The 26361-nt window shown below is 39.0% G+C and overlaps 1 protein-coding gene across 2 annotated transcripts; it reads left to right on the top strand.

The window, feature by feature from the left end:
* Window positions 1–157: 157 nt before the first annotated feature.
* On the top strand, window positions 158–25728 carry LOC130910321 (E3 ubiquitin-protein ligase RNF19A-like). 2 transcript variants are annotated; one of them, XM_057827517.1, is made up of 11 exons: window positions 158–322; window positions 9655–10329; window positions 16076–16284; window positions 16396–16540; window positions 16616–16778; window positions 16835–16949; window positions 17150–17308; window positions 19418–19637; window positions 19712–19855; window positions 24355–24811; window positions 24921–25728. In XM_057827517.1, the coding sequence occupies exons 2-11, from the start codon at window positions 9740–9742 to the stop codon at window positions 24939–24941; spliced, it is 2223 nt and encodes a 740-aa protein (XP_057683500.1). In that variant the 5' UTR covers window positions 158–322; window positions 9655–9739; the 3' UTR covers window positions 24942–25728. The 2 variants fall into 2 exon arrangements, with proteins under 2 accessions (XP_057683500.1, XP_057683498.1); XM_057827515.1 differs by having other exon boundaries at window positions 24355–25728.
* The last annotated feature ends 633 nt before the right edge of the window (window positions 25729–26361 follow it).

Here is a 26361-nt window from a genome sequence, read left to right as displayed (position 1 = left end):
TTAATAGGATTCTGTTTAGAAGGGTAGCTTTGTTGCTAAACGTAAATATTACAAGAAAAAAAGATGTTTAAGCAGGAAAACACCTTTTGTCGTAACCGGCTTACCTGAGCACACACACACTTTATTATGAAATGCAACCGGATGCGTGCACTTTCCATAGTCCCATTAGTGTTACTTGATGAAAGACTTCCACACCCAGGGGACGTCCCCTACCTTGGTTGTCCACAGCAAAACCCCAACTTTTTTCCTCCACTACAATCGATTGGAACAAGGCGGTGCATTGTCAGCTCCCAGATCAAGAATTCATCCAACGCTCTCAACGGTACGTTCGACCGAAAACACAGGGATCGTGTTTTTTTTCGTCTGCTTTTTTAATAGGCACCAAAGCTCCAACTTCCTTCTTGTTTGGAGGCGACCGCGAAGCTAGTCGTTTAGCATGTAAACATTTCTCCCCTTTTGTAGGTTTTACACGATTAAATTGCTTTCCCATTAAAGTTTCTTGAAACCCTATGTAGATTAAAATGTCCATAATTTCACTAGTCAATTGCTTTGTAAGTGGAACATGAGCTAAAAGTATCTCAAAGGCAACTCCTTTTTGAACGGTTATTAAAGTTGAATGCTAGCGGAAGGAAGCTAAGGAGCTAACTGTGGCTAGGCTACGCAAAATATTCCAAATATTTTAAAAGGTTTCGTGTTTTAAAGATGTTCCCACGGACGCGTCTGCTTTGTTGTCAGCGTGCGTTATCTTTATACCGTCATCGATTGTCCTTATGAGACATTTTGTGCTTTGATGATCGTCAAAACTCGCAATTTTAGTGTCATCGTGTTGATTTACCAGTAAATACGTAATCATACTGGGGGGGAGGGCATAATCGAAACATTAAAACTGGGTTTATTTGGACTGGAATAATGTTTTACTGCTTTTGAACATGCTTATCATCATGCGTCATCATTGTACACAAATTGTCCGAACAGAACGTTTTGTACGTTTGTCATGTAAAACTCATAATAGTCAAGCTATTTAAAATTTATTACGAGCAACAATAATCGTTTTCATTGCACGTAGTATAACCCGTCCAAATACAAATGACATAATTGTTTGGAATGCCTTTACTAACTGAACATCTTTTGAGTTTTGTTTTCCAAAAACGCTTTCATTATCTGTTTACATCACGTGATTTTCCAGAAATTGAGGTTCATAACTCATTGGCTGACATTGTCGGTAATAGACGTCTAACGTCTATCAGCGACATTGGCAGTGAAACATGATCACTCAATGCCAGCCATCCCAGTTGATAATGGATAATGTCAATTGGTGACGACATAACATAATTTCCATTTGATACAAACAGAGAGTCTGTTTTGCTATGAAAAATAAATTATTTACACAGTTGAGCTACAACTATCCGTTATAATGTGTTACTGGTTTATGACAGATTTCTGTTACTACAGCGGTTTACAAATTTGTTTTTGCAAGACACAACGTGCCGTAGTTCACCACTAACCAGGAGAGTCTGAATGTACGAAACATTTGCGTGGGGAAAAAAATCTTGCAGAAACATAAAAGTCAAATTAACATATTTAGTCACACAATAAAATTGTGGGTGTTTTATTTAACAAAAATGTGTCAACATTGACAACGCTAGACGTCCAATCCATTTTAAGTTGAATAATAACTAATGATAACCTTATTTAGTGTTGCAGCTGTCGATTATTTTAGTAGTCGATTAATCGATGAACTAGTTAGTTCGAATAATCAAGTAATCGGATAAGGAACATAAAAAAATTCACATACCTGAGCTGAGCCTCAAATGGAATAAAACGTAAATAAATAAGGATCTAAGTACAACAAAAGAACAGTTGGCAAACGTCCGCTAGCTAAAACGCTACAAAATGCTAGTGTTTTTTTTCCATTTACAATGCTCTTATATACAGTTTGGTAGTGACACGTTACATTTACTCCATTACGTTTAGTTGAGTAACTTTTTGAGGAAAATGTACTTCTAAGAGTAGTTTTACTAAGTGATACTTTTTATTTGAGTAAATTTGTGAAGAAACACTACTCTTACTCTGCTACTTTGGGCTACACTAGTCTTTACATCTTTCCTCTTTATTTTACATATTAGCTTTTATTTTTTTTTGTGTGTGTGTGCCAAAGACACCAGCAGTGGCTTAACCAGTCTCAGAAATGATACGTCGCAATAATAAAAAGACTCCTTAATACCAGTCAGACTCAAGTTGTTCTATGATCACGCTGGCCTGTTCAATCACGTGTTTAGAGCACCATAAAAAATTAAGTATTTGACATAGAGCGTCGCCGTCAACATGACTCGCAAATTTTAGGGGCGGTTTGCATGGTGACTCTGCGACACAAAGACGCAATGACTGAGTAGCGGACTCTCTTCGCGTGCATATGGTGTCGGCAAAGACGAAAAATTCTGAATCCTGCCTCCAAAGTGGAAGAATCTGATTGTGGGGGGTTGAGGGGGGCTTCCTCGGCATGCATATCAAAGGCTCCTGCGGCGCAAGACCGCGCTGTTAACGTCAGCACTCGTACACGTCACATTGGGTTTGCGCAGCGGTGCTACTAAACATTAAAAACAGCAAATACGGCGGAATGTGGGCATTAATTTACTGTTTTAATATTTTTAATGTAAATATGTTGAATGTTTCAATTTTTGTGCCTTTTTGAACAAAAGAAAAATTACATTGCTTCGAGTGGGCGGGCATATGTTTTTCTGGGCTGAGGGAGCTTGGTGGGGTCAAAGTGCATAATTCTCTGGCGCCCTGTAAATCTGTACTGCCCCCTAGGGCCTGGCATGAATACTACATCGTTTTCATGCGGAATTGCGACATCGTTCAAATGGAGATGCAAATGCAAATTTGAAATTTTTTGTATTCTCGGAGAGTCACCATGTAAACAGCCCCTTAATCTCTCTCCCAGTTTGTATTTGTCACCGATTGACCACGGAAAACCGGAGATATGATCTTTTTAGTTTCATAATAGGAAATATGTTTTCTCCACTAGTGGGCACTCATGCTCTTTGGACAAATAATACTTAATTTCTGTAGATTTTTCTCTCTCGCAAGAATTTTTCTTGTTGTTGTATTTCTTTGGCTTAATGTGATTATGTAATATGTTATGGTAAAGTATAATAACAACAGTTCATATAGATACCTAAAGAAAGAAAAAAATCAAAACATCTTAAGCAGTTAATATAAGGGCTGCAGCTATCGATTATTTTAGTAGTCGATTAATCTATGAATTAGTTAGTTCAATTAATCGAATAATTGGATTTGGAACATAAATTAAAATACCTGAGCTTAGCCTCACACGGTATAAAAAATTTATAAACGAGGATCTAAGTACAACAAAAGAACAATTGGTTAACTTGCATAGCAAAAGTCCGCTTGCTAAAATGCCATAAAATGCAAACGTTTTTTTCTTTTTTATTTTACAGTGCTCTTAACAAATGGTTCAAACACATATTCCCACAAAAATGGCAAAATATACCTAAAAAACAAGTTACAAATGCGTTTAAAAAAAAAAAAAAAAAAAAACATTTGCTCAAACAAAAACATAGCTTGTGTTGGTCTTAACAGGAAGCAGCTGGATTCAGCCATGTGAAATGAGTTATGTCATATCCACTGTTGCCACTAGAGGGCAGTGTATCCACCTAAAATCCATAAAACTAAATGCAAACACTTTCAAAACAAACCATTACAACGCCACTTTAATTAAACGAATACTCAAAGCAGCAGAATTTAATTCTAATCTTTTTTACTCAAGTTAATTCATTAGTCGTTGCATAATTAAACTAATTTAAATTCATAGCAGAAGGATGGGAAAAAAAGCCATATATATGGACGTCTACTATCGTCAATGGAAGTGAAAGAGTTTAGAGTCAAAATGAAAATGGAGGCCTGCAACACATGTTTGGTGCTGGTTTTATGGTAGGTTGTCAGCTGTGTTTTCCTAGTAAAGATAAGGCGTCAATTGCAGGGCACAGTCCTTATTTACTGTGGTTATTCACTGTGGTTTTTATTGGTTAGATTTATAAAGGTCTCCTCTGCAGAAGTACACTGAAGTAATAACGTATGCTTTTTTTTTTTTTTTAAACTGAATAGTCGTAATAATTGAGAATAAGTTTTTGTCAGTTTTACGGCCGCGCCGTGACCTTTTTTCTCGGCCGAGCGTCTTTTTACGACCACATTCTTGCTCGGCCTTGTCCTCAAGCCAACGAAGCTGCTTGATATGAAAAGTCACATGGTAAGGCACACACAGTAAGTCCTAGTAATATTGCGTCAAAACAACTGCACATGGAAAATCCTTAAAAAGGATGTTTTTGAGGCTTAAATTTTTTTTAAAAACGTTCAATCCTTTCCAATCTCCCAATTTTTGGGGATGTCTATCAACATCAAAAATAATCTCAGTCGCCTCCATTTGAAGCTTCTCATATTTTGACAGACACATGAGCTTTAAATAGTGTGACGTTGGCTAACAATAGCATTCTTCTGACAGCGCGGAAAAGCCGCGTTCTCGACTAAAAGCGGTTATAAGCGACAACGCTAGCGAGCTAGTGGCAACTCGCGCATTGTCGCACTCAGGAAGTCTGCCCTTTGACTGGAATGTCACCGGACGCCAGCGTACGTGATGTCCACTCTGAATCTCCCCATTCCCAGATTGTCATTGTGCGGGGAGCGACTTTGAAGCCCGATGTCACAAAATGACAGGAAGTTACATCATCCCCGTTGAGGTTTGGTTGCGATTAAGCACCGGCTGTACCCAACTGATTCAACTTGACGTTTTCTCTTGCAAACAGAGCTGTGACAATGTCATTATTTAATCCTCAGTAAACTTACGTAGGTGACGGTGTAATAACGCTTAAGGGAAACATTAGGCTTAGCGACAGTGTGTGTTTAGTGTTAAAGTAAAGTCACGGGTGGTATTTGCGAAACCGCGCCTCTGTTTGCTTTAGCCACAGACACCTGACGCATGGACAATATTCATAAAATGGCATGTGTCAGAGTATTTCATAATAGTTTGGGAAAACAAGGGAATATTAACTCATCGTCTGTCATTGACGGCGATTGACGTCCAATCCATTTAGCTTCGGATGTTCGTTTGACCCTACCAATCATAATGAACTGGACGTCTATCATTTAATTAGACAAGTTTTAACGGCAATGCTGCTGAGATTCAAACGACAGATGTCCCGATCGCATATTTTGTCACTCGAGTCCTGATTTTGAGAATCTACCAATATGTCTTATCTGATACGGGGGGGGGAAATTATCAATTTTTTCTAGGGGTGTCAAACGTTTAAAATTTTTAATCGAGTTAATTACAGCTTAAAAATTGATTAATCGTAATTAATCGCAATTCAAACCATCTATAAAATATGCCATATTTTTCTGTAAATTATTGTTGGAATGGAAAAATAAGACACAAGATGGATATATACATTCAACATACGGTACATAAGTACCGTATTTCTTTATTATAACAATAAATCAACAAGATGGCATTACCATTATTAACATTCTGTTAAAGCGATCCATGGATAGAAAGACTTGTAGTTCTTAAAAGACAAATGTTAGTACAAGTCATAGAAATTTTATATTAAAACCCCTCTTGTTTTTGTTTGAATAAAATTTGTAAAATTTTCAATCAAAAAATAAACTAGTAGCCTGCCGTTGTTGATGTCAATAATTACTTACACAATGCTCATGGGTGCTGAAGCCTATAAAATCAGTCACACCCAAGCACTAGCAGAGGGCGACAAAACTCCGAAAAACACAACAAGTACACATTTTACTGTGCTATCATTTTAATCTGTTTGAGCGGGGCATTTGTGCGTTGTGTCAAATATTTTAACGTGATTAATTTAAAAAAATTAATTACCGCCCATTAACGCGATAATTTTGACAGCCCTAATTTTTTTCTTATTTGAACAAAAATTCCAAACATGTTACAGTACTGTACTTTTTAGTTACAGTACTTCCACCTCTGCTTTTTCCCGGAGTGTTGCGGAGAATTGAACGTAAGCCTGGGTGATATAATATAAATTATCACCATTCTTATCAATCGATATTGATAATTTTCACAAAAAATAATTTCTTTCAAATTTGCAGTCTGATTTTTTTCATTGACTGTAAATTGACAAAACCAGATGCTGCTTTAACCAATCTTGAATGTCAGGAAAAACATACATGAATGGTGACAAAATATTAGGAACATTGCACAAAATTAGGTTGCTCATGTGGTAATCTAAATGGACAGCATTGCACAAAATATGAGGTAGACATGCAATCCCAAAAAATTAAATAAATGGACAAACTAATTTTGATTTACACTCAGCAACATGTTAAAGCCTTTTGTGTATGAAGTCTTAAGGTGTCTGACAATTTCAAAAAAATAGACAAAATGTTCAGCTTCCAAAGTGTGACAAATAAACAAGACAGCCATTGCTTTAAAGGTTACGGGCCAGGAAAATAAGTCTGTCCACAGTATCAGGCTTTAATGTTGCTCTGTGACAGGTCGCTTTCACTCATGTACTGAATACCCTATCAGAGCTAGCGTTCACGTCGCACCAGCGCCCCCCTCCTCTGGTGTTCGGGTGGTGTAATTACAACTTTAAATCTATCGACTTTTATCGAACTTTTATCAACTTTATTATTTCTGTTGACAAAAATTATATGACGATAATTATTGTTATCGTTTTATCACCCAGGGTTACTCCATAACATTCATGTAATTAATTCATCTTCTGAACCGCTTATCCTAACGAGGGTCATGAGGGTGCTGGAGCCTATCACAGCTAACTCCAGGCAAAAGGCAGAGTACACCCTGAACAGGTTGCCGGCCAGTTGCAGGGCACATATACGCACAACCATTCACGCACACACTCACACCTACGGACAATTTGGAGTGTTCAATCAGCATACCATGCACGTTTCTTTGGCATGTGTCAGGAACCTGGAGAAAACCCACGCTTGTTTTTTTAATAAGAATAACGTAGAAAAATGCTTGTCTTTATAAATGCTTACGCTTTGACGCTCACGCTGCCGAGAACAGCCTTTCAACAACAAATATTGACTAAATGATCATTACCACATTTGTGCCTTTGATCGTAGAGCTACCGAGCCTTTCTCTCGCCGGATCAAAGCTACAAACCTGTCAATCATCGTTAACTTTAAGTACCAAACGCCAGCTACGCTGGTGAGAAAAAAAGCAGCAGGAGGGAGAGTGAGGTGCTGTACGAGCATGAAGCAGAAAAACATAGATGTATTTTTTAATTAAAAACATGATCCTTTTCACCCGATTCCAATCCTATGAAAAATGGCGTGATCAACTCGGGCACAGAACATCTTGCTGTAAGGCAGTTGTGACACAACATATTTGTAAAAAGCCTCCCGTTAAAATATTTTTGTATCACTTGTCATAAACGCTTATCAAACAACCGCTGCAGATAATATAACTAACCTTTAGCAAACTACTATCGTCAATGGCAGCAAATGTGTTAAGAAAAAGGCTTAGCAATATTGTTCCATTACCGCTTGTTAAAATGTTGCCACGCCGGCTTTTGTGTAGCTTTTTCCCACGTACACAGCCAAAACATTCCATAATTAGCGACTTTTCGCTGGTTTAAATCGTTTTCATGACGGCAGAAGTGAGTAATAGTCGGCTGACGCAAATAAAAGCGATTGGTTGGGAGCCATTTGTGCCTCGGCGGTAGGTTTCCTGCCCCCAAGGGTCTGTTTTTTTGGAACTGGGACATCAGCCCAGTGTGTGTTTGCGTACTGATAATGCACGAAGCACAAAAGTTGACCGAATGCACGTGGAAACACACGTTTAGTCAAGAGTTCACATTCAGATGGAAAGTCCCCCTCTCAGCAGGCTGTTACTGTGCTGCTACACCTAGGGTTTGTGTCTGTGCTGCTGGAAGCATTGTTTTCTCTCTGTTTGAAACTCAATTTACATGTAGCCAGTAACGCTTTCAGAATCTGGTTTTGAGCAGTAAATCGGTTGTATACGCATTAAAAAATTACCCCTTTGACTCTCCCTTTTTCTTGGGTGAATAATATATATAAATTGGCTATTGGAATAGCATTTTTAGGATGCTTATTTCGCTAGGAAACTTAGTCTTAGGAACTAGTTGTTGCTGTGTAATAAATGGTGAAAACGACGTGAAAAGCTATCAGAGTGAGAGGAAATTCATGACTCAAAGAGAAGGACTTGAACATTATCTTTTACTGGCAGTAGAAAGCACCAGGAGATACTGCGAAAATTTGTGAGGTTCAGTGGAAATAAGGAAATTTGCATAATCATGTTTTCTGCACAGTTTTTGAAAGAAAAATCATGATTGATTCACAATCCTGTACACATATACCCACAAAAAACGGCTAAAAAAAGCTCAAACAAAAACTTAGCTTATGTTGGTCTTAACAGGGAGCAGCAGCTGGATTCAGTCATGTTAAATGAGTTATTATATTCACTGTTGCCAATAGAGGGCAGTGTTTCCACCCAAATCAATAAAACTAAATGTGAACACTTTCAAAACAAACTATTACAAAGCCACTTTAAACGAATACTCGAAGCAGCAAAATTTAATTCAAATCTTTTTTCGAGAATCAAATTACTTGGGTTAATCAATTAATCGTTGCAGCACTAATTTGAACAAAAGTTCCAAACATGTTACAGTACTGTAGTGTTTATAGTATTTCCTCTTCCGCTTTTTTAGGGATTGTTGCGGAGTATAAAATGTATTTTGGTTTCTTCTGGCAATGCCATTATATTTCTGGATTATTTCGTTACTTTTTAGCCATTATAAACTCGATTCTTTACCCTAGTGTAAAATAACGGAATATTCACATTAACCTGAATATCGGCTCTGCATGTAATCGTGGATAAGGTTCTGAATTTGCGGAATACAGGTTTTTTATTTTTTAGTCACTCGTGTATATGTAATTTTTAGTCCATAAGAAACACAATCTTAAAATTTTCTGAGGATCGGAATCAGTTGAAAAAGATTGGGTTTTTTAAATTTTAGGGCAAAGCATAAGCGGCTGTAAACACAAAAGCGTGACAATCTAGTAGCTATTGCGGGAAGCTAATGCTAAAATAGCATTTTGCAAAAGTGCTAATCTCCGCAGAATAGTAATATTTCACAATTAGATGGGTGTTTTTTTTACAATTTCTGTCAATACTTTGCCGAAGTTTCGGTACGTGACTCGACAGATCGTCAGAATCGGGTGATCCGGATTCACGCCCAAAAATATGTGCTCGGGACATCCCGGGACAGAATCCTAATGATTTTTTACAACCTGTTTTGTTCTAATTGTACAAAATGTCCAACTACTTAGCAACATAATAACTTTCGTTATGTATGAGAAGTTAACTAATGTTATCCAACCAAATTAAGTAAAAACGCTTCCGACCAACCAGGAAGGAGGTGTTCTGGGGATACAAGAGTCTATGATAATATTCTTTGCGCTCCAATGACTCCAATTTTGGTACTTTAAAGCAGTGGTTAAGTAACAAATGTTTGCCTAGCAACAGTTTGAAAGCAGTACATTCTGCCTTGATAGTACCAGGTAGTTTAATGTTTGATTATTATGCTTTATGAGGTTTTTCCCCCCTTTGCTTTTCAGGTCGTTCCGACGCAAAGCCCATCATGCCTTTGTTCACATGAGGCCCAAGCTAGCTTAACGTCCCTTCTCATCCCATGAGGTCGCAATGAGCAGCCTGCGCCAGCAGCATCAAGGGAGCACCGGCTCGGAACGTGAACTCAACTCAGCAGCTTCCTCCGTCAGCTTGCCCTCAGTCAGGAAGACCCCTAAGAAGCGCCGCCTTTCCCTTCAAGCGCTCTTCGGCCGGCGATGGCGGTCCGAACGCGAGTCCAAGCGCAAGTCCAAATCTGCGCCGGATCCACCTAACCTTGGCACAGATGGCGTCCCGCCGGAGACTTCAGGCGACGGAGCGTCGGCGCGCTCCGTCCATGCGGCGTCAACGTCCCCGGCTGCGGGAGGCTCGGAACTGTTGGAGTGCCCGTTGTGCCTGCTGCGCCACACGCGCGACCGTTTCCCCGACATCATGACGTGCCACCACCGCTCGTGCGCCGACTGCTTGCGGCAGTACCTGCGCATCGAGATATCAGAGTCGCGCGTCAACATCTGCTGCCCGGAGTGCTCGGAGCGCTTTAATCCGCACGACATCGCCATGATTCTGGACGACCGAGCCCTCATGGAGAAGTACGAGGAGTTCATGCTACGCAGGTGGCTAGTGGCTGAGCCTGATTGTCGCTGGTGTCCGGCGCCGGACTGCGGGTAAGATTTGATATAAAAGCGCTTTGAAATCATTGACTGCCATTGACGGTGATAGTCGTCCAATCCATTTTGACTGGGAGAAGCATTCGCTGCTAGACATCCTAGTCAAAATGGATTGGACATCTATCTTTGTCAATGGCAGTCAATAAGTTAACTGTATTGTACGGCATAAACCAATTTCTCCTCACTACATTAGTTTTGAGCCAATTAGAAGCTACACTATTGTCTCGTATCACATAAAAGTATTTTTTTTAGACCAAAAGCTGTATTTTAGAATCTTCATTGTCTAGAGGCTGTTCTCGGCAGCGTGAGTGAATTTGAGTGGACTTGAATTAAGCCTGTCGCAATATGTAATCAGTCAATTAATTGCGCGATACATAAAAATAACGTCTGTAATTTTCCCAGCTGTGATACATCGGCAAGTGGTGTGTTTGCATGTGCTGATTGCATATGAGATTCCAGTTCTTTTAACAGTTGTTTATTGGTCGTCAACCCACCGTAGAATTAAAGTTCAGACATATTAAATTAGAACGCACATCCATATTAAACATTGTAAAACGTTAGCATTGCTACATTTAGGCTAATGGGAAAAAGGCAATGTACTAACCACTTTAGCCTGCAATAAAACATTGGTGGTCCTCTCCGAAATACAAACTTACAGTTAAAAGGTGACACTTACATGGGAACTTGCTGGTTTACAGCATTTGCAAACGAAGCGAAAAATAGAAAAATCTAAAACTGACGCCACATGCATGACGAACATTTCAAAATGAAATCACATCATAAAAATGTCTGGAATTGCTCACATACTTGCGATTCAACACTAAGATAACTTTAAAATGACACCCATTATGAAAAATCTGTTTGGTAATGAATTATTTGGCTTCAAATTTGCTAGCATGCGCTTTGTAGGACAAGAGAGTCATTTTGGTCAAATCAACACTTTTGATGGGCTCTAATTGACAGAAAACATGGCGTTGGGTTTTACACTTATTTCATATTCTACATACACTTAGCTAGCTTTCAAATGGCAAGATATGCATTTGTGTGTGTGTTTTAATATTATTTTTAATATAGTCTGTCTTTAGAATAACAATTTATTGCATTTAAATGGGTGATTCATTAGGATGTATTGTCAATACATTAGTGGTTGAATTGGTTTAAAAAAAAAAATTGACTAATATCGCATATCGGCAGTAATTTATGAGATAATGTATTGCCTATTAAAATTTGTTATCGCGGCAGGCGTAGTATGAATGTTATGAAGCGTGAATAATAGTTTGCCGTTAAAGGTGATGCAATGAAAAATTAAAGTTGGGAGCACCAGTTCAACCACTGCGAAAAGTGTGGAGCCTTGGCAATATATATCGTAGTGTTAATTTTTTCCAATATCATTCAGGCCTAATTTATATATATTAGTGCTTTAACGATTAATCGATTAACTCGAGTATTCGATTAGAAAAAAATATTCAAATTAAGTTCTGCTGCCTCGAGTATTCGTTTAATTAAAGTGGCGTTGTAATGGTTTGTTTTGATAGTGTTTGCTTTTAGTTTTATTGATTTGGGTGGATACAGTGCCCTCTAGTCTGCCTCATTTCACATGGCTGAATCCAGCTGCTACCTGTTAAGACCAACATAAGCTAAGTTTTTGTTTGAGTTAATTGTTTTTTTTTAATGCCTTCGTAATTTAGTTTAAAGGTATATTAAGCCGTTTTTTTTTTGGGGGGGGGGGGGGTTTGTGGGAATATGTGTTAAGAAAATTGTAAAAAAAAAAAACGTTAGCATTTTATGGCATTTCAACTAACGGACTTTTGCTATGTAAATTAGTCAATTGTTCTTATGTTGCACGTATATCCTAATTCTTTTTTTTTTTTTATTCCGTTTGAGGCTAAGCTCATGTATTTTAATCTATGTTCCTTATCCGATTACTCGATTATTCGAACTAACTACTTCATTGATTAATCGACGACTAAAATAATCGATAGCTGCAGGCCAAATTTTTTTTTTTTTTTTTTTTTTTTTTTTTTTTTTTACTTTTACTTTTTAAGGGCTAAAAAGTCACAAAATATTCCAGAAATACAATGGCAGTGACAAAAGATACAAAAATTATATGATAAAAATATGAGCTCGGGACCTCACTAGTTAATTTATATGAACCTAATTCTCCAAAAGATCCCAAAGCCTTCATAGATAAAAAGCTGAAAATATTAAATAAATAACAGTAAATGAGTAATAAAAATATTTTTAAAAAAGTAAATATTACAAATGAAAAATTCCGACACGTCACATGTAAACATACTTTCTGTCATGACAAAATATTACTTTATTGCCCAAACATTGCAGTTTTTTTCGTTACTAAATCCCTCGTAATATTAATTATTCCACATTATGTTGGTATACACACAAAATTAGATTTACAAGCTAGTCCTTGGAAGAAAATGTTCTTCTTGATAGGCAATATGCCAAAAGATAAGCTTATCAAAAGTGGATGTATGATTTTGTAATTCTGCTGTATCTTCGTGAGCGTCCCTTTGATAAGTCAAGTCTTTGTTGTTTTCTACAGAACATAAATAGCTCACCTGTGTCAAGCCAATCCATTCTTTCTGCTGCGTGAGTAAAGGCTCGCATGCTGTTTAACTCTTTCAACGGCTTTGACGAAGAGACGTCTAAAGAATATTTAGAAAAAGACTTCCTGTAGCTTCATGTCTGTGTTGGAGGTACAAGCAGACTCCTGTGTTGACAGTTCACACGGAGGCTTGATGCATTTTACGCGCTGGCAAACGAAGACGCTGTGGACCTCTCTCCGTGTTTACCATATTTGGCACTAATATGTTACATGTAACTACCAGAATGGGGGCATTTGAGACCTGTTCAAGTCTGTTAAACTTTGTAGTAAACAGTTTTTGAGAAAACATTTTCATCACTTTTACTGGAACATAGCTACTTTAACAAGGGGAGTCACTTTTATGAGAGAATTTTGGTAATTTTAAGTGTTTTTGTAATACGATGGAATTTTCTGTATATTATATAAGTTGCCTTGTTAAATGACCCAAGAAAAATGTGATTTTTTTTTTGAATTTTTGAAAAAAATTTTGTAATTGAAATTTGAATTTTTTTAAGACACAAAAATTGTCGTTTAACAGGAAAATTATAACAAATATATCATTCATATCATATATACAGTCATGTGAAAACATTAGGACACCCTAACATATTTGGTCATATGGCTATTTAATATCAATTTTAACAATCTTGAGTGATTCAAGTAATAGATCTAAACAATTAAAACATTAAAAAAAAAAAAATTCAGAACTTTCTTTAAGATGTAATTCTAAATAAATGCAAATTTTTTGTTGAGGAATAAATTAGGACACCCCCAATTTCAGTCCCATTTAAAATGGCTAAAATCACAGACATGGGTATCACATCAGGTGCACATGATTAGAACATCAGTACCCAGTCTTTTGAAGGAGGCTTGCCATTTTTAAACCTCACATTTAGTTTGGTGTGCCCCTGGTTGTTGAAGTGAGAGAAAACACCATGGTGATATCAAAGGAGCTGTCTGAGGCCTTCAAAAAGAATATAAAATCTGCCATTCCACTGTCCGGCAAATAGTCTACAAGTGGAGGACATTCAAAACAACTGCCCACATGTTCAGGTATGGCCGTCCAAGCAAGTTCACCCCGAGAACAGAACGCAAGATGCTAAAAGAAGTCTCCAAAAACCCTAAAATCTCACCACAGGACCTACAGCAGGTTCTTGCTACTGTTGATGTGAAAGTGCATGCCTCTACAATCAGAAAGAGACTTCACAAGTTTAACCTTCATGGGAGGCATGCAAGGAGGAACGATTTGCTCTCCAAGAAGAACACGAAGACCAGACTGAAGTTTGCTAGAGTGAATGTAGACAAAGACCAGGACAGGAATAATGTTCTTTGGACAGATGAATCAAAAATTTGGACACCAGAACAGGGGGCATGTTTGGCGTAAACCCAATGCAGCATTCCAGGAAAAGAACCTCATACCAACTGTGAAGCATGGAGGTGGAAGTGTCATAGTTTGGGGATGCTTTTCTGCAGCAGGACCTGGCCAGCTCACTATTATAGAATCTGCTATGAATTCTATCATATACAGAGGGTGCTTGAGGAGCATGTGAGACCATCTGTGAACAAATTAAAAATGATGCAAAACTGGACCCTGCAACATCACAATGACCCAAAACATACCAGTATATCCACCAAGGACTGACTGAAAAGGAAGAAATGGAGAATAGGGCTGTCAAATTTATCGCGTTAACGGGCAGGAAATTAATATTTTAAATGATATTAATGACCCGTTCATGCATTGCCTCAAACAGTTCACAGTGACTCCGTGAAAAGCGAAAAGGCAGAGAAATGCAAGTGGACACAGGCATTCATTGACGATCAGACTTTTTCTTAACCACATAATTGAACACAACGCAGAACATACTGCATGCCATTTGCAGCCACTACTGACAGTCATTGTTGCCCAACTTCCTAGCATGCATTTGGGCGATGCAGGAGACGATCTTTTTCTTAACACGCTTAACTGAACACAACACAGAACATACTGTATAACATTTGCAGCCACCACTGACAGTCATGGTTGCCCAACTTCCCATCATGCATTTGGGCAGAGCAGGAGACAATCTTTTTATGAACCCGCTTAATTGAACACAACACAACACAGAACATAATGTATACCATTTGCAGCCACCACTGAAAGTCATTGTTGCCCAACTTACTATCATGCATTTGGGTAGAGCAGCAGACAATCTTTTTCTGAACCACGCTTAATTGAACACAATGCAGAACATATTGTATACCATTTGCAGCCACTACTGACAGTCATGGTTGCCCCACTTCCCATCATGCATTTGGGCGGAACAGTTAAGTCGCTACAGTATCATTTAGTGAAAGCACAACAAAAATAATATTCCTATCTCTCAAAAAACATAATGTTCACAAAAAGAAAAGCGCTCAATACAAACATCTCACAGCTGAAAGTATTCTGCGTTGGGGAGTTGGGCAATTTTTCTTCAGACCGATGTCAAAGACTGGTAGATGGCTACAAAAAGTGTCTCACTTATTTCAGCCAAAGGGGTGTAACACAAGCTATTTGGTGGTAGGGTGTCCTAAGGTTTTCCTCAGTTAAAAATGCATTTTTGTTGATATATTTGGTTTAATGATTAAAACAATGTTAATTTTTATTGTTTACCTGCAATTAAATCACTCTTTTCCAGAAATAAAGAACAGGATCAGACATTGATACGTAAACATTTCTTGATAAATAACTGAATATTTGATGGGGTGTCCTAATTTATTCACACGACTGTATTATATCAAATTATCATTTTACAGTCACTCGTTGGCACTTAACAAAAAAAAATTGTGAGAATGTTTTTGTTTTATTTAACACCAGAAACATTAAGAAATGCAATAATAACTTTAAGGAATACTGTAAGTAATTGAATGAAAATGATTAGCATAAAAATCCTTCAGATGGAGAATTTTTTTTTATTTTTACAACAAATTTTAAAATTTCCAACCAAAAATATATCATTCAACGCAGTTTTCTTACAATTTCATGAGAAAGATTATTCGCAATTCCATTTGCAAGTAAACCTTTTCTAAACGTTTCTATTTTAAGTTCCAGCTGCCTTCTAGTGTCGTCCTTACCAACTGCGCCCACATCATCAATTTGCAATCTGATTTGTTTTCCCACAGTTATGCCGTCATCGCGTTCGGGTGCGCCAGCTGCCCGAAAATCACGTGCGGGCGCGAGGGCTGCGGGACCGAGTTCTGCTACCACTGCAAGCAGCTGTGGCACCCCAACCAGACGTGCGACACGGCCCGCCAGCAGAGGGCGCAGCATTTCCGCCTGCGCAGTTTCCGCTCCTCGTCGCTAAGTTACAGCCAAGAGAGCGGCGCCGCCGGTAAAATCTTGTTTTAGCGCCATTGATGGCGATAGATGTCCAGTTCATTATGACTTGGAGGCGATTGATCACTGATTAGTCATCTATCGCTGTTGCATGTGCGTCTCTTAGGCGACGATATCAAGCCGTGCCCGCGCTGCGCCGCCTGCATCATCAAAATGAACGACGGCAGCTGTAATCACATGACTTGCGCCGTGTGCGGCTGCGAGTTCTGCTGGCTCTGCATGAAGGAGATCTCTGATCTGCACTATCTCAGGTAAGCTGCTTAAAAAGGAAACACAGTCGGTGATGAACTTTACCATGCGTTACATTTTGTGTGTCAACCCCAAAGTCCATCCGGTTGTACTTTCTGGGGGAAGAAGCCATGGAGCCGGAAGAAGAAGATCCTCTGGCAGCTGGGGACCCTAGTTGGCGCCCCCGTGGGGATCGCGCTTATCGCGGGGATCGCTTTCCCCGCGATGATCATCGGAATCCCTGTTTACGTGGGCAGGAAGGTAAGGTGTATTTCAATGGGAAAAACGAAGTTGCTGAAATTGCGTTTTTCTGTTAGATCCATAATCGCTACGAGGGCAAAGACGTGTCCAAGCACAAGAGGAATTTGGTGATAGCGGGCGGCGTGACATTGTCCATCATCGTGTCACCAGCGGTTGCTGCTGTCACTGTTGGTAAGAAGCATGTTGACTTATCGTCGTAGTTCCTACCATAAAAGATGCGTTAGTCCCATGACCATGAAACTATTGAATATTTTCATTCATAAGACTTAAGACAAAAACTAAAAGGGCTGCCAAGAACAACACTGATGCAGACAATGGCAGCCAATTTAACAAAGACAAAATCCCTCAGTTATATTGTAATGTACTTCCAGGAATCGGCGTACCCATCATGCTTGCATACGTCTACGGCGTAGTACCCATCTCGCTGTGCCGGAGCGGCGGCTGCGGCGTGTCGGCCGGCAACGGCAAAGGGGTCCGCATCGAGTTCGACGACGAGAATGAAAACCTGGGCGCCGGCGCCACAGCAACGGGTGAGTCAGCCGACGACTATGTCCCTAGGCCTGTCGCGATAACAAATTTTAGTGTGCGATAATTTATTTCATAAATTATTGCGATATGCAATATTATTGCACCCCCCATTTAAAAAAAAAAAAAAAAAATACAATAGCACTGTGAGAATACAGTATATATTAATTGATCACGTACACCCATTTAAATTCAAAAATACTTTTTAAGAAATCACAACAAAAACAATAGACCATGCCTCTTTTAAGTAAAAGACAACAATATCAATACTGCACAGAAACACAGAAGAAATAAAATGTGTTTTTTAAGAAAAAAAATAAAATTCCACTTAATAATTTAAGCATCTAGGCCAGACATGTCCAAAGTCCGGCCCGAGGGCCAAATGCGGCCCGTGGTCAAATTTCATCCGGCCCCCAGCCTCTGTCATAAAATCAATAACGTCTGGCCCGCACACAGACTTAATAAATTGGTCAGCAGTACTGCTACCAGCATATGATGTAGCTTATACACTAAATGCTGCTCCTCATTTACCCACTAAAAGGCAGCAACACACTAACCAACATTATTCCGTGTGACCCTTTACTCCCAATTTTCTAAAATGGCGACAATCAACAAAAAAAAGAAAGTTGACTGGGACGGCCGACGTTTCAAGGATAGGTGGAAATTGGACTATTTCTTCACTAAAATTCTTCACAACTGTGCCTGCCTCATTTGCAAAGAGACAGTCGCTGTTTTTAAAGAGTTGAATGTGAGGCGATATTACCAAACAAGACACGCTGACATGTACGACAATATTACAGGGACGATACGTAGCGAGAAATTTAAGCAACTTGAAGCTAGTTCAATTTTACAGCAGCAGTATTTCGCAAGAGCCAGAGAGTCGAAAGAGAACGCCACAAAGGGTAGTTGAGAGATTGTTGAAATAATTAAAAAAAAATAATAATACTGCAAATGTGACACACAGAATGGCTTGCTAAAATTTGCTTAAATATATTGTTCTACGTACAGGACGTCAGCAAAGGTCGGCCCCCCACATTTTTACCACACCAAATCTGGCCCCCTTTGCAAAAAGTTTGGACACCCCTGATCTAGGCAAATGAAAACTTTCCCCTCATAGCTTCTGCTATGGCGTTCCATGTGTAATACAGTGGTACCTCTACATACGAAGTTAATTCGTTCCAGGAGCTTGTTTGTAAGTCGAAATGGTCGTATGTCGAGCAGGATTTTTCCATAAGAATACATTATAATTCCAATAATTCGTTCCACAGCCCAAAAACCCACACTACATCCTTAATAAATACTGCTGTTACTATTGCAAATAGCAATTACAAAGAGCAAAACAAATAAAATATGAATAAAAATCAGAATAACAATAATATAATAATAGCAATAATAACAATAATACAGTAGAGTACCTGTAATAATGTAACGAATCGGGTTCTAATGTGGCGGACTTTTTTTTGCTGTACCTGAACGCACCGCGGGGCTGACAGTGAGCAGGAGAGAGCTATTTTACTTTGTTTTGATCCTGGCGTCAACAGCAGTGGACACTCGGCGAGTTGATGGAATAAATGATTAGAAGCCTGACGAAGCTGGCGACTTCTTTGGCGATGTTACTTACCACAATAAGAACTGTCACCTTAACTTCTAAAGACCGTTAAAGACCAACATCGGCATTCTACGGTCGACCCAGTTCATGGATGCACACACCATGCTTATATTATGCTGTCATTCACAGCCTCATTTCAATGGTAAGCGTCACCTTTTTTTTTCCTTCACCTGCACTAAACTAAAAAAATAGCCTAAACCACAGATGGTCCGCAGTCAATCCAGAGCACTGACGCGGCCGGTATACGTTGAACAATAGGATATAATGGGAATAAATTGACTCCGGCGCTATTTTTTGCCGGACCCAGAACAAAAATGCATTTTGCGTTGTTGGTAACAAGGAAGCCGAAATTTTAACAGCACGTCAGCTGCACGCGTGCAAAATGAAAAAATTATCGCCTTCATTTTTATTTACCGTGCGATAAATGGAATTATTGCATATTGCGACAGGCTTATATGTCCCGCGCGACTTATAGTAAAGCGGCAAATTCGTTCGCCCTGACTAGACACGACGTCGGTGGCCGAGACAAGGCTAAACAACGCCAGTTTGGGAGACGGCGCCAGTGTTGGCGGCCTGACTGGACTGAGCCTCAGTGTTAGCGGCAGCCACATGGAGCGTTGCGGCGTGGGCTCAGCCCAGCGAGACAACATGAGCGACGACGCTAGCACCACTGCCCTCGCGGGCGCTAGCATCACCGGCAGCTTGTCGGGGAGCTGCTACAACAGGTTAGCCCTCGAATTTCATTTTCCAGTTACTCTTTGGTATTATGCAATGTTATACGTAGCGTGTCATTTTTCAGGATGGAGGTGCAGGCGGACGTCCAGAAGGAGCGCTGTAGTCTGAGCGGAGAGTCTGCAACAGTCAGCCTCGGGACCATGAGCGACAACGCCAGCACTAAAGCCATGGCGGGCTCTATACTCAGTGCCTACATGCCTCTAGAAAGGTCAGCGGGACTAAGTATCGTAGACCACCCCCAACTGGGAGGGCTGGTAGTGAATGATCATGTTTCAGCCCACTGATGGCAATAATTGTCATTCATCAAATTTCATCTAAAAGATCAAAGTGTGCTTCTATCTAGTGGTTGGCATTGGAATTGCAAGCAAAACAAATGGTGAGGCAGAACAAAAGAAAGTTACTAACTGGAAACAAATCCGCGTTGCGGTCTTAATAAGTCTTACATTTACTAATCTTGAAAAGGCAATAAATTTCATCTGGTAGGTCGTACATTCCTTCAATTTAAATTTTTGTCAGAGAAATATTATGACATTCCAGTAGTTTTTTTAGGCGTTAGAACTGGCATTCTGTTGAAAGTGGTATTAAAAAGGTCATTAAGTCTTAAATTTACCATTCTTGATAGTGCATTAACCCCTTCAGACCTAAGCATGCTGCTGAAGGACATGTTGTGTTTGCGTCTCTAAACCAATAAATACACTCAATTTAGTTGCTGTTGCCATTTCTGGGAGATTGGGGATTGGATGGAACTTTACCCATCGAAATCAAATCATGGGGTTTGGACCTCTTTGCTATTTTTGGCTCTTTAAAAATGGCTGACCAAACGCAACTTCAAAAAGGATAACGTTAAGTGCTCATCCCTACTTAAAAACACATTAACAATAAAATTAGAAATAACCAATGAAAGCATGAAATATTCCCGACCCAAAAAAAATTCACTTTGTTTTGGTGTTTGAGTAGAGCGTCCTTTTTTTTCTTAGCCCAGCAAAAAAATTGCAGGTCTGAAGGGGTTAAAAAGGCATTGAATTTTGTTGGTCAGTCTTAAATTCCTTCAATTTTTTGAATATGCTACATTGCAAATTGTCTGACATTTTAAAACTAAAGAGTTTGTGATTCTTTGGAAATGCAGTAAATTCTGTTGTAAGTGGTCTTAAAATGTCTTTAAAAGTTAGTTAATGAAACTTGAAGGAACATTTTAAAATAGCTCATGAATGTAATTCAGTTTAGAAGCCACAAGGTGGCAACAAAGCACTCCAAACGGTGAGAAATTATCATTGAAATGTTACAAAAACAACTGCATGTGGTACTTAACAATAACAAACCACTTGAAATAAGCAAAGTAGTCCTAAAGGTTTTTTTTTGTTCTAGCCGACAAGATCACTGCCACCAACAATAATCCTTTACGTATTTAGACATTTTTGTGCAGTGTTGTTTTTGGCAGCCTTTTTCATTTTTGTCTTAGTCTGTTGGACAAAAATACTTGTTAGTCATATTTTAGTCATTTCAAAATGTCTGTTTCGTCGATGAAATGTTATACAAATTTCCTCTTGTTTTAGTCGACAGTTACGCAAAATGTTTTCGTCTGTAAAATTCAAGTGTTTTAGTCTAAAAATAAAGGTTTCCAACAATTTCAAATGAACATAGACAGATCAGCACATATTGTAGCGTCTGCAAGGACAAAGACAAGTTTGTGATGATAATGCACCATCAGTAGGAAAAGCAGTACATTATTTTCAGGTAAACCTAACTAGAAGCCATGAACTACCTGTATGTTTAAAAAAAAAAAAAAAGGTTGTGCGAGCGTTTAACATTTAGCGTGTGATGATCACTTAGCACAGACTTTTAAAGGCTAAAGCAACATTGAATATTCTCTCTTGCCAAGATTTAAAAAGGAAAAAAAAAAAGCCTACCGTGTTTCCAAACGAGTACATCTGATATGAGTGACACGACCAACCCAAACACTTTCACGATGCAAGCTGACGCACAGTGGTATGAAAAAGTATCTGAACCTTTTGGAATTTCTCAAATTTCTGCATAAAATCACCATCAAATGTGATCTGATCTTTGTCACAATCACACTGATGAAAATAGTGTCTGCTTTAACTAAAACCACCCAAACATTTATAGGTTTTCATATTTTAATGAAGATAGCATGCAAACTTTGACAGAAGGGGGAAAAATAAGTAAGTGAACCCTCCGCCTAAGGAGACTTAAAGAACAATTGAAACCATTTTTTACCAAACATTTTAAGTCAGGTGCGTGCCCAATAACTTATGAGTGGTTGAAAGCTGCTCTGCCCACTAAAAAACACACCTGGTAAGAAATGTCTTGATGAGAAGCATTGTCTGATGTGCATCATGGCCCAGTCAAAAGAGCTGTCTGAAAAACTGCGATCAAGGATTGTTGATTTGTATAAATGTGGGAAAGGATAGAAAACCATCTCTAATAAAAGTCTGGATGTTCATCAATTAACAGTCAAATATGTCTACAAATGGAGAGTTTGGCACTGTTGCTTCTCTCCCAAGGAGTGGCGGTCCACCAAAGATGACGCCAAGAGTTCAGCGCAGAATACTCAGAGAGGTAAAAAAGAACACTAGTGTGTCTGCTAAAGACTAGAAATCACTGGCGCAGTCCAATATCTCTGTGCACACATCAACTATATGTAAAACTACGGCCAAGAATGGTGTTCATGGGAGGACTCCACTGAGGAAGTCACTGCTGTCTAAAAAAAACATTGCTGCTCGTTTAACGTTCGCAAAAAGGCACTTGGACACTCCACAGAAGTTTTGGCAAAATATTTTGTGGACTAGTGAAACCAAAGTTGAATTGTTTGGGAGTAACACACAACATCATGTGTGGAGGAAAAATGAAACAGCTCGCCATCATCAACACCTCATCCCCACCATGAAGCATGGTGGAGGGAGCATCATGATTTGGGGCTGTTTTGCTGCCTCAGGGCCTGGACAACTTGCAGTCATTAAAGGAAGAATGAATTCAAAAGTTTATGAGGATGTTTTGCAGGAAAGCCTGAGGCCATCTGTCATACAGTTGAAGGTAAAAAGAGTATGGCTGCTGCAACGAGACAATGATCCAAAACACCGAAGTAAATCAACTTCAGAATGGTTTCAGAAGAACAAAATACACATTCTGAAATGGCCAAGTCAAAATCCAGACTTGAACCCCATGTGACCTAAAGACAGTGATTCATGCCAGACATCCCAGGAATATGACTGAACTAAAGCAGTTTCGTTGAGAAGAATGGGCCAAGAGTAGTCCTGATCGATGTGCCAGACTGATCTACATCTACAGAAAAATACACAAAATATTATTTGTGATGGTTCACTTTCCTTTTGTCCCCCTTCTGTCATGGTTTGCATACTGTCCTCGTTAAAATATGAAAACCTATCAATGTTTGGGTGGTTTTACTTAAAGCAGACAGTTTTTTCATCTGTGGGATTTTGACAAAGATCACATTTGATGGTGATTTTATGCAGAAATGTGAGAAATTCCAAAAGGTTCAGATACTTTTTCATACCACTGTACAATATGGAAACGTCACGCATTATGAACATATGACAGAAACGATGTCGCATTTTCGTCTTGTTGTCATCTCGTTTTGTTCTAGTCTCTCAAGTCACGTTTTTGCTCATCGCCATGAAATAATTGTTCGTCGACGAAATATTACGTTATTGTTAGAGATGTCCGATCCCATCATTTTCAAAGTATCGGAATCGGCAAAAAAATATCGGCCATGTCTTTTTTTAATATATATATATATATATATATATATATATATATTTTTTTTTTAATCGTTTTCTAATTGTATTTAACATTACAGACATAATATGTTAGACTCACCCAGATTCTTTAATTTAGGCTTAAGGTAGCGTTATCAAATTTATCCCAATAATGGCAGCAATTAATTTTTTTTTAATGTATCACGTTAAAATATTTAACGCAATTAAAGCATGCGCTGCACGATCCACTCACGCATTGTCGCGCTCAATCTGTAATGGTGCCGTTTTACCTATATAGAGAGATAAAAGGCAGCGTAAAATGAGTAGAGTGAAATTAGGCAGCCTTTGGAGCCTTTTTTTAATTGGCTAAAGCCTTACAATCCCTCTCCCTACGAGTAGAAATATCATGGGAAGCAATGTAGGTTGCACTGAACATAAGGTATTAAGAAAAGGTCATTTCCCAACGCAGAGAAGATATATAAATTGGTAGCACTACGCACAGTCATGGTTCCACTTCCCATCATGCATTTGGCCATGGCTACTGCATCATTTACTGAAAGCTCAACAAATACACTCGATGGCAATATTTAGTCACAATATACAATGTCACAAGTCTTTCTATCCGTGGATCCCTCTCACAGAAAGAATGTTAATAATGTAAATGCCATCTTGAGGATTTATTGTCATAATAAACAAATGCAGTACTTATGTACTGTATGTTGAACGTATATATTCGTCCGAGTTTTATTCATTTTTTTCTTAATGCGTTGCCAAAATGAATATGATCGGGAAAAATCATCGGGAATGATTGGAATTGAATCGGGAGATAAAAAAAGAAATAGGATCGGGAAATATCGGGATCGGCAGATGCTCAAACTAAAACGATCGGGATCGGATCGGGAGCAAAAAAACATGATCGGAACAACCCTAGTTATTGTCATTGTTGACAAAAACACTATTGTGTATTGTGCAGAGACAACAGTCTGGAAGTGCAAGTGGACGTGGAGTCCAAAGAGGAAAAAGTGCGACACTGCAGTGCAAGCAGCAGCCTGGATGAAGCCAGCTGCAGCAGCAGAGGAACGTGCGGCGCCAGCGTTGCTTCCCCCGTGGACCCCAACGCGTCAGCGGGGAGCAAGAAAAGCAAAGGGAAGATGTGGAAACGCGGAGGAGGCAAGGCCGAGTCCAAAGTCAACCACACGCACGGAGACGCCGAACGCCGCAGCACCGTCTCGTCCGAGTTGGACTCGCCGTCGCTGAGCGGGAGTTTGCCGTCGGTGGCCGACTCGCAAGGCAGCCGCTTGTCGGCCGAGCTCAGCGAGACGGAGGCGCCCGCCGTGGCGCCACTGCCCGAAGTTGAGCACGACCGCCTGGAGCAGCTCCCTTCTCAGTCAAACAACGCTTTCCGCCGACTCACGTCATCGCCTAGCGAGGTTCTGTATATCGCCGAGGACCCCACCGACACTCGTGACTGCATCACAACAGACATTTAAAAAAAAAAAACTCACAAATCGTGTCTTATGTCTCTTTTGGGATAAACAGGAAGCGGAATGTCAGCGTTAATGGCGAAGGAGGTGATTAGGAAAAGTGGATAAAGTGAAGGTCAACTTGAATGTACACATGCAGGTAACATGCTTGCTCTTTCACTCATTCATTGCTAATTTTCCCAGTTAATAGCAGTGAATGATGTTAAAAAGCAAGGGTGGAGATGGAAAAAAAAAAAAAAAAGTCCACCACTGTGCCACACGTTCTTACGGACAGGGACCATTCAGTAGCACAGTTTTAAGTCAATACATTTTTCTTTTTAACACGTTTATTATTTTTATTACGTACGCAGAAATGCTTTATTCTGGCTTATTTTCCATTTTGGGAAAGTTGAGTTTTTTTATGTCGCAACCCAGTGTTGGGTCTGAATTTTTTTTGTAAAAGTTATCTGATGAAATATTTTACGTTTGGACAAACCTTCCAAGGAAGCTATGCAAAAAAATATGTTCATTTCACTTAAAAAAAAAAAGGGCATTTAGTTGCTTCTCATTTTACCAAAGTTTGGAATTTTAGTCGAGCAAAGAAATTGTTCAAAAGAACAAAAAGATTTAAGTTCCCTCATTTCTGACGAAGAATGCAAAAATCGCGTTCATTTCCATTCCCTCAGTGCCTTTTTTGGGGGAAAACTTTACAAGGTTTTTCCTTTTTAATTCTCATCAAATCATGTTCAATCCCTGAATGTCAACAGAGGAAGGAGTGATTTGTTTTCATGACAATTATACTGGTTTATTTACAGTCGGGGGGGCATATATTTACTAATTATCAGCTTTGTAATGTACATCCAAATAAAAATGCTCAAATGAAATTGTCAGTTTTTATGTACATTTTTGCTATTTACAAAAAAAACATGCAGCGTATTGCTTTTGTGCAGTGTAACATTATTGACCAAAAAATTAGATGCTACTGAACAAAATTGCATTTTTTTGTATGAATACAAAATAAATGCATGGCAAACATGCATTTTACAGTAATGGAATCTTTTATCTTATTGGCTGTCATTGATGTTTAATCCACTTTGACTGGGGTTCAATCATAGCCAGCGCTCCCAGCAAGGTTGAAGGTTTGCCTAAGGACGGGACATCACACTACCAACTTTTCAGAATGCTCAAAATTTCCCCACCAACTTTTAAGCAATTTTGCATTATATATAGACTTCAGTTCTATATGTAATTTAGATTGTCTTTCCATTTGCAGTAAGGATAGAATTTACCCTACCATTATTAAGTGAATTACCGAACTTTCATTATGTTCACTTACTTTTACCCCTTTTCACTTAATGAATGTGCCAGTCCATTTTCTTCCTCAAATACACGTAGGGCTGCAGCTATCGAATATTTTAGTAGTGAATTAATCGATGGACTAGTTAGTTCGAATAATCGAGTAATCTGATAAGGAACATGAAAAATTAAAATAACTGAGCTGAGCCTCAAACAGGATA

Source organism: Corythoichthys intestinalis, chromosome 22, assembly GCF_030265065.1.
Source record: "Corythoichthys intestinalis isolate RoL2023-P3 chromosome 22, ASM3026506v1, whole genome shotgun sequence".
In the NCBI taxonomy this organism is placed as follows: domain Eukaryota; kingdom Metazoa; phylum Chordata; class Actinopteri; order Syngnathiformes; family Syngnathidae; genus Corythoichthys; species Corythoichthys intestinalis.
Note: the sequence above shows the minus strand (reverse complement) of the source record. Positions and strands in the feature narration are given on the sequence as shown.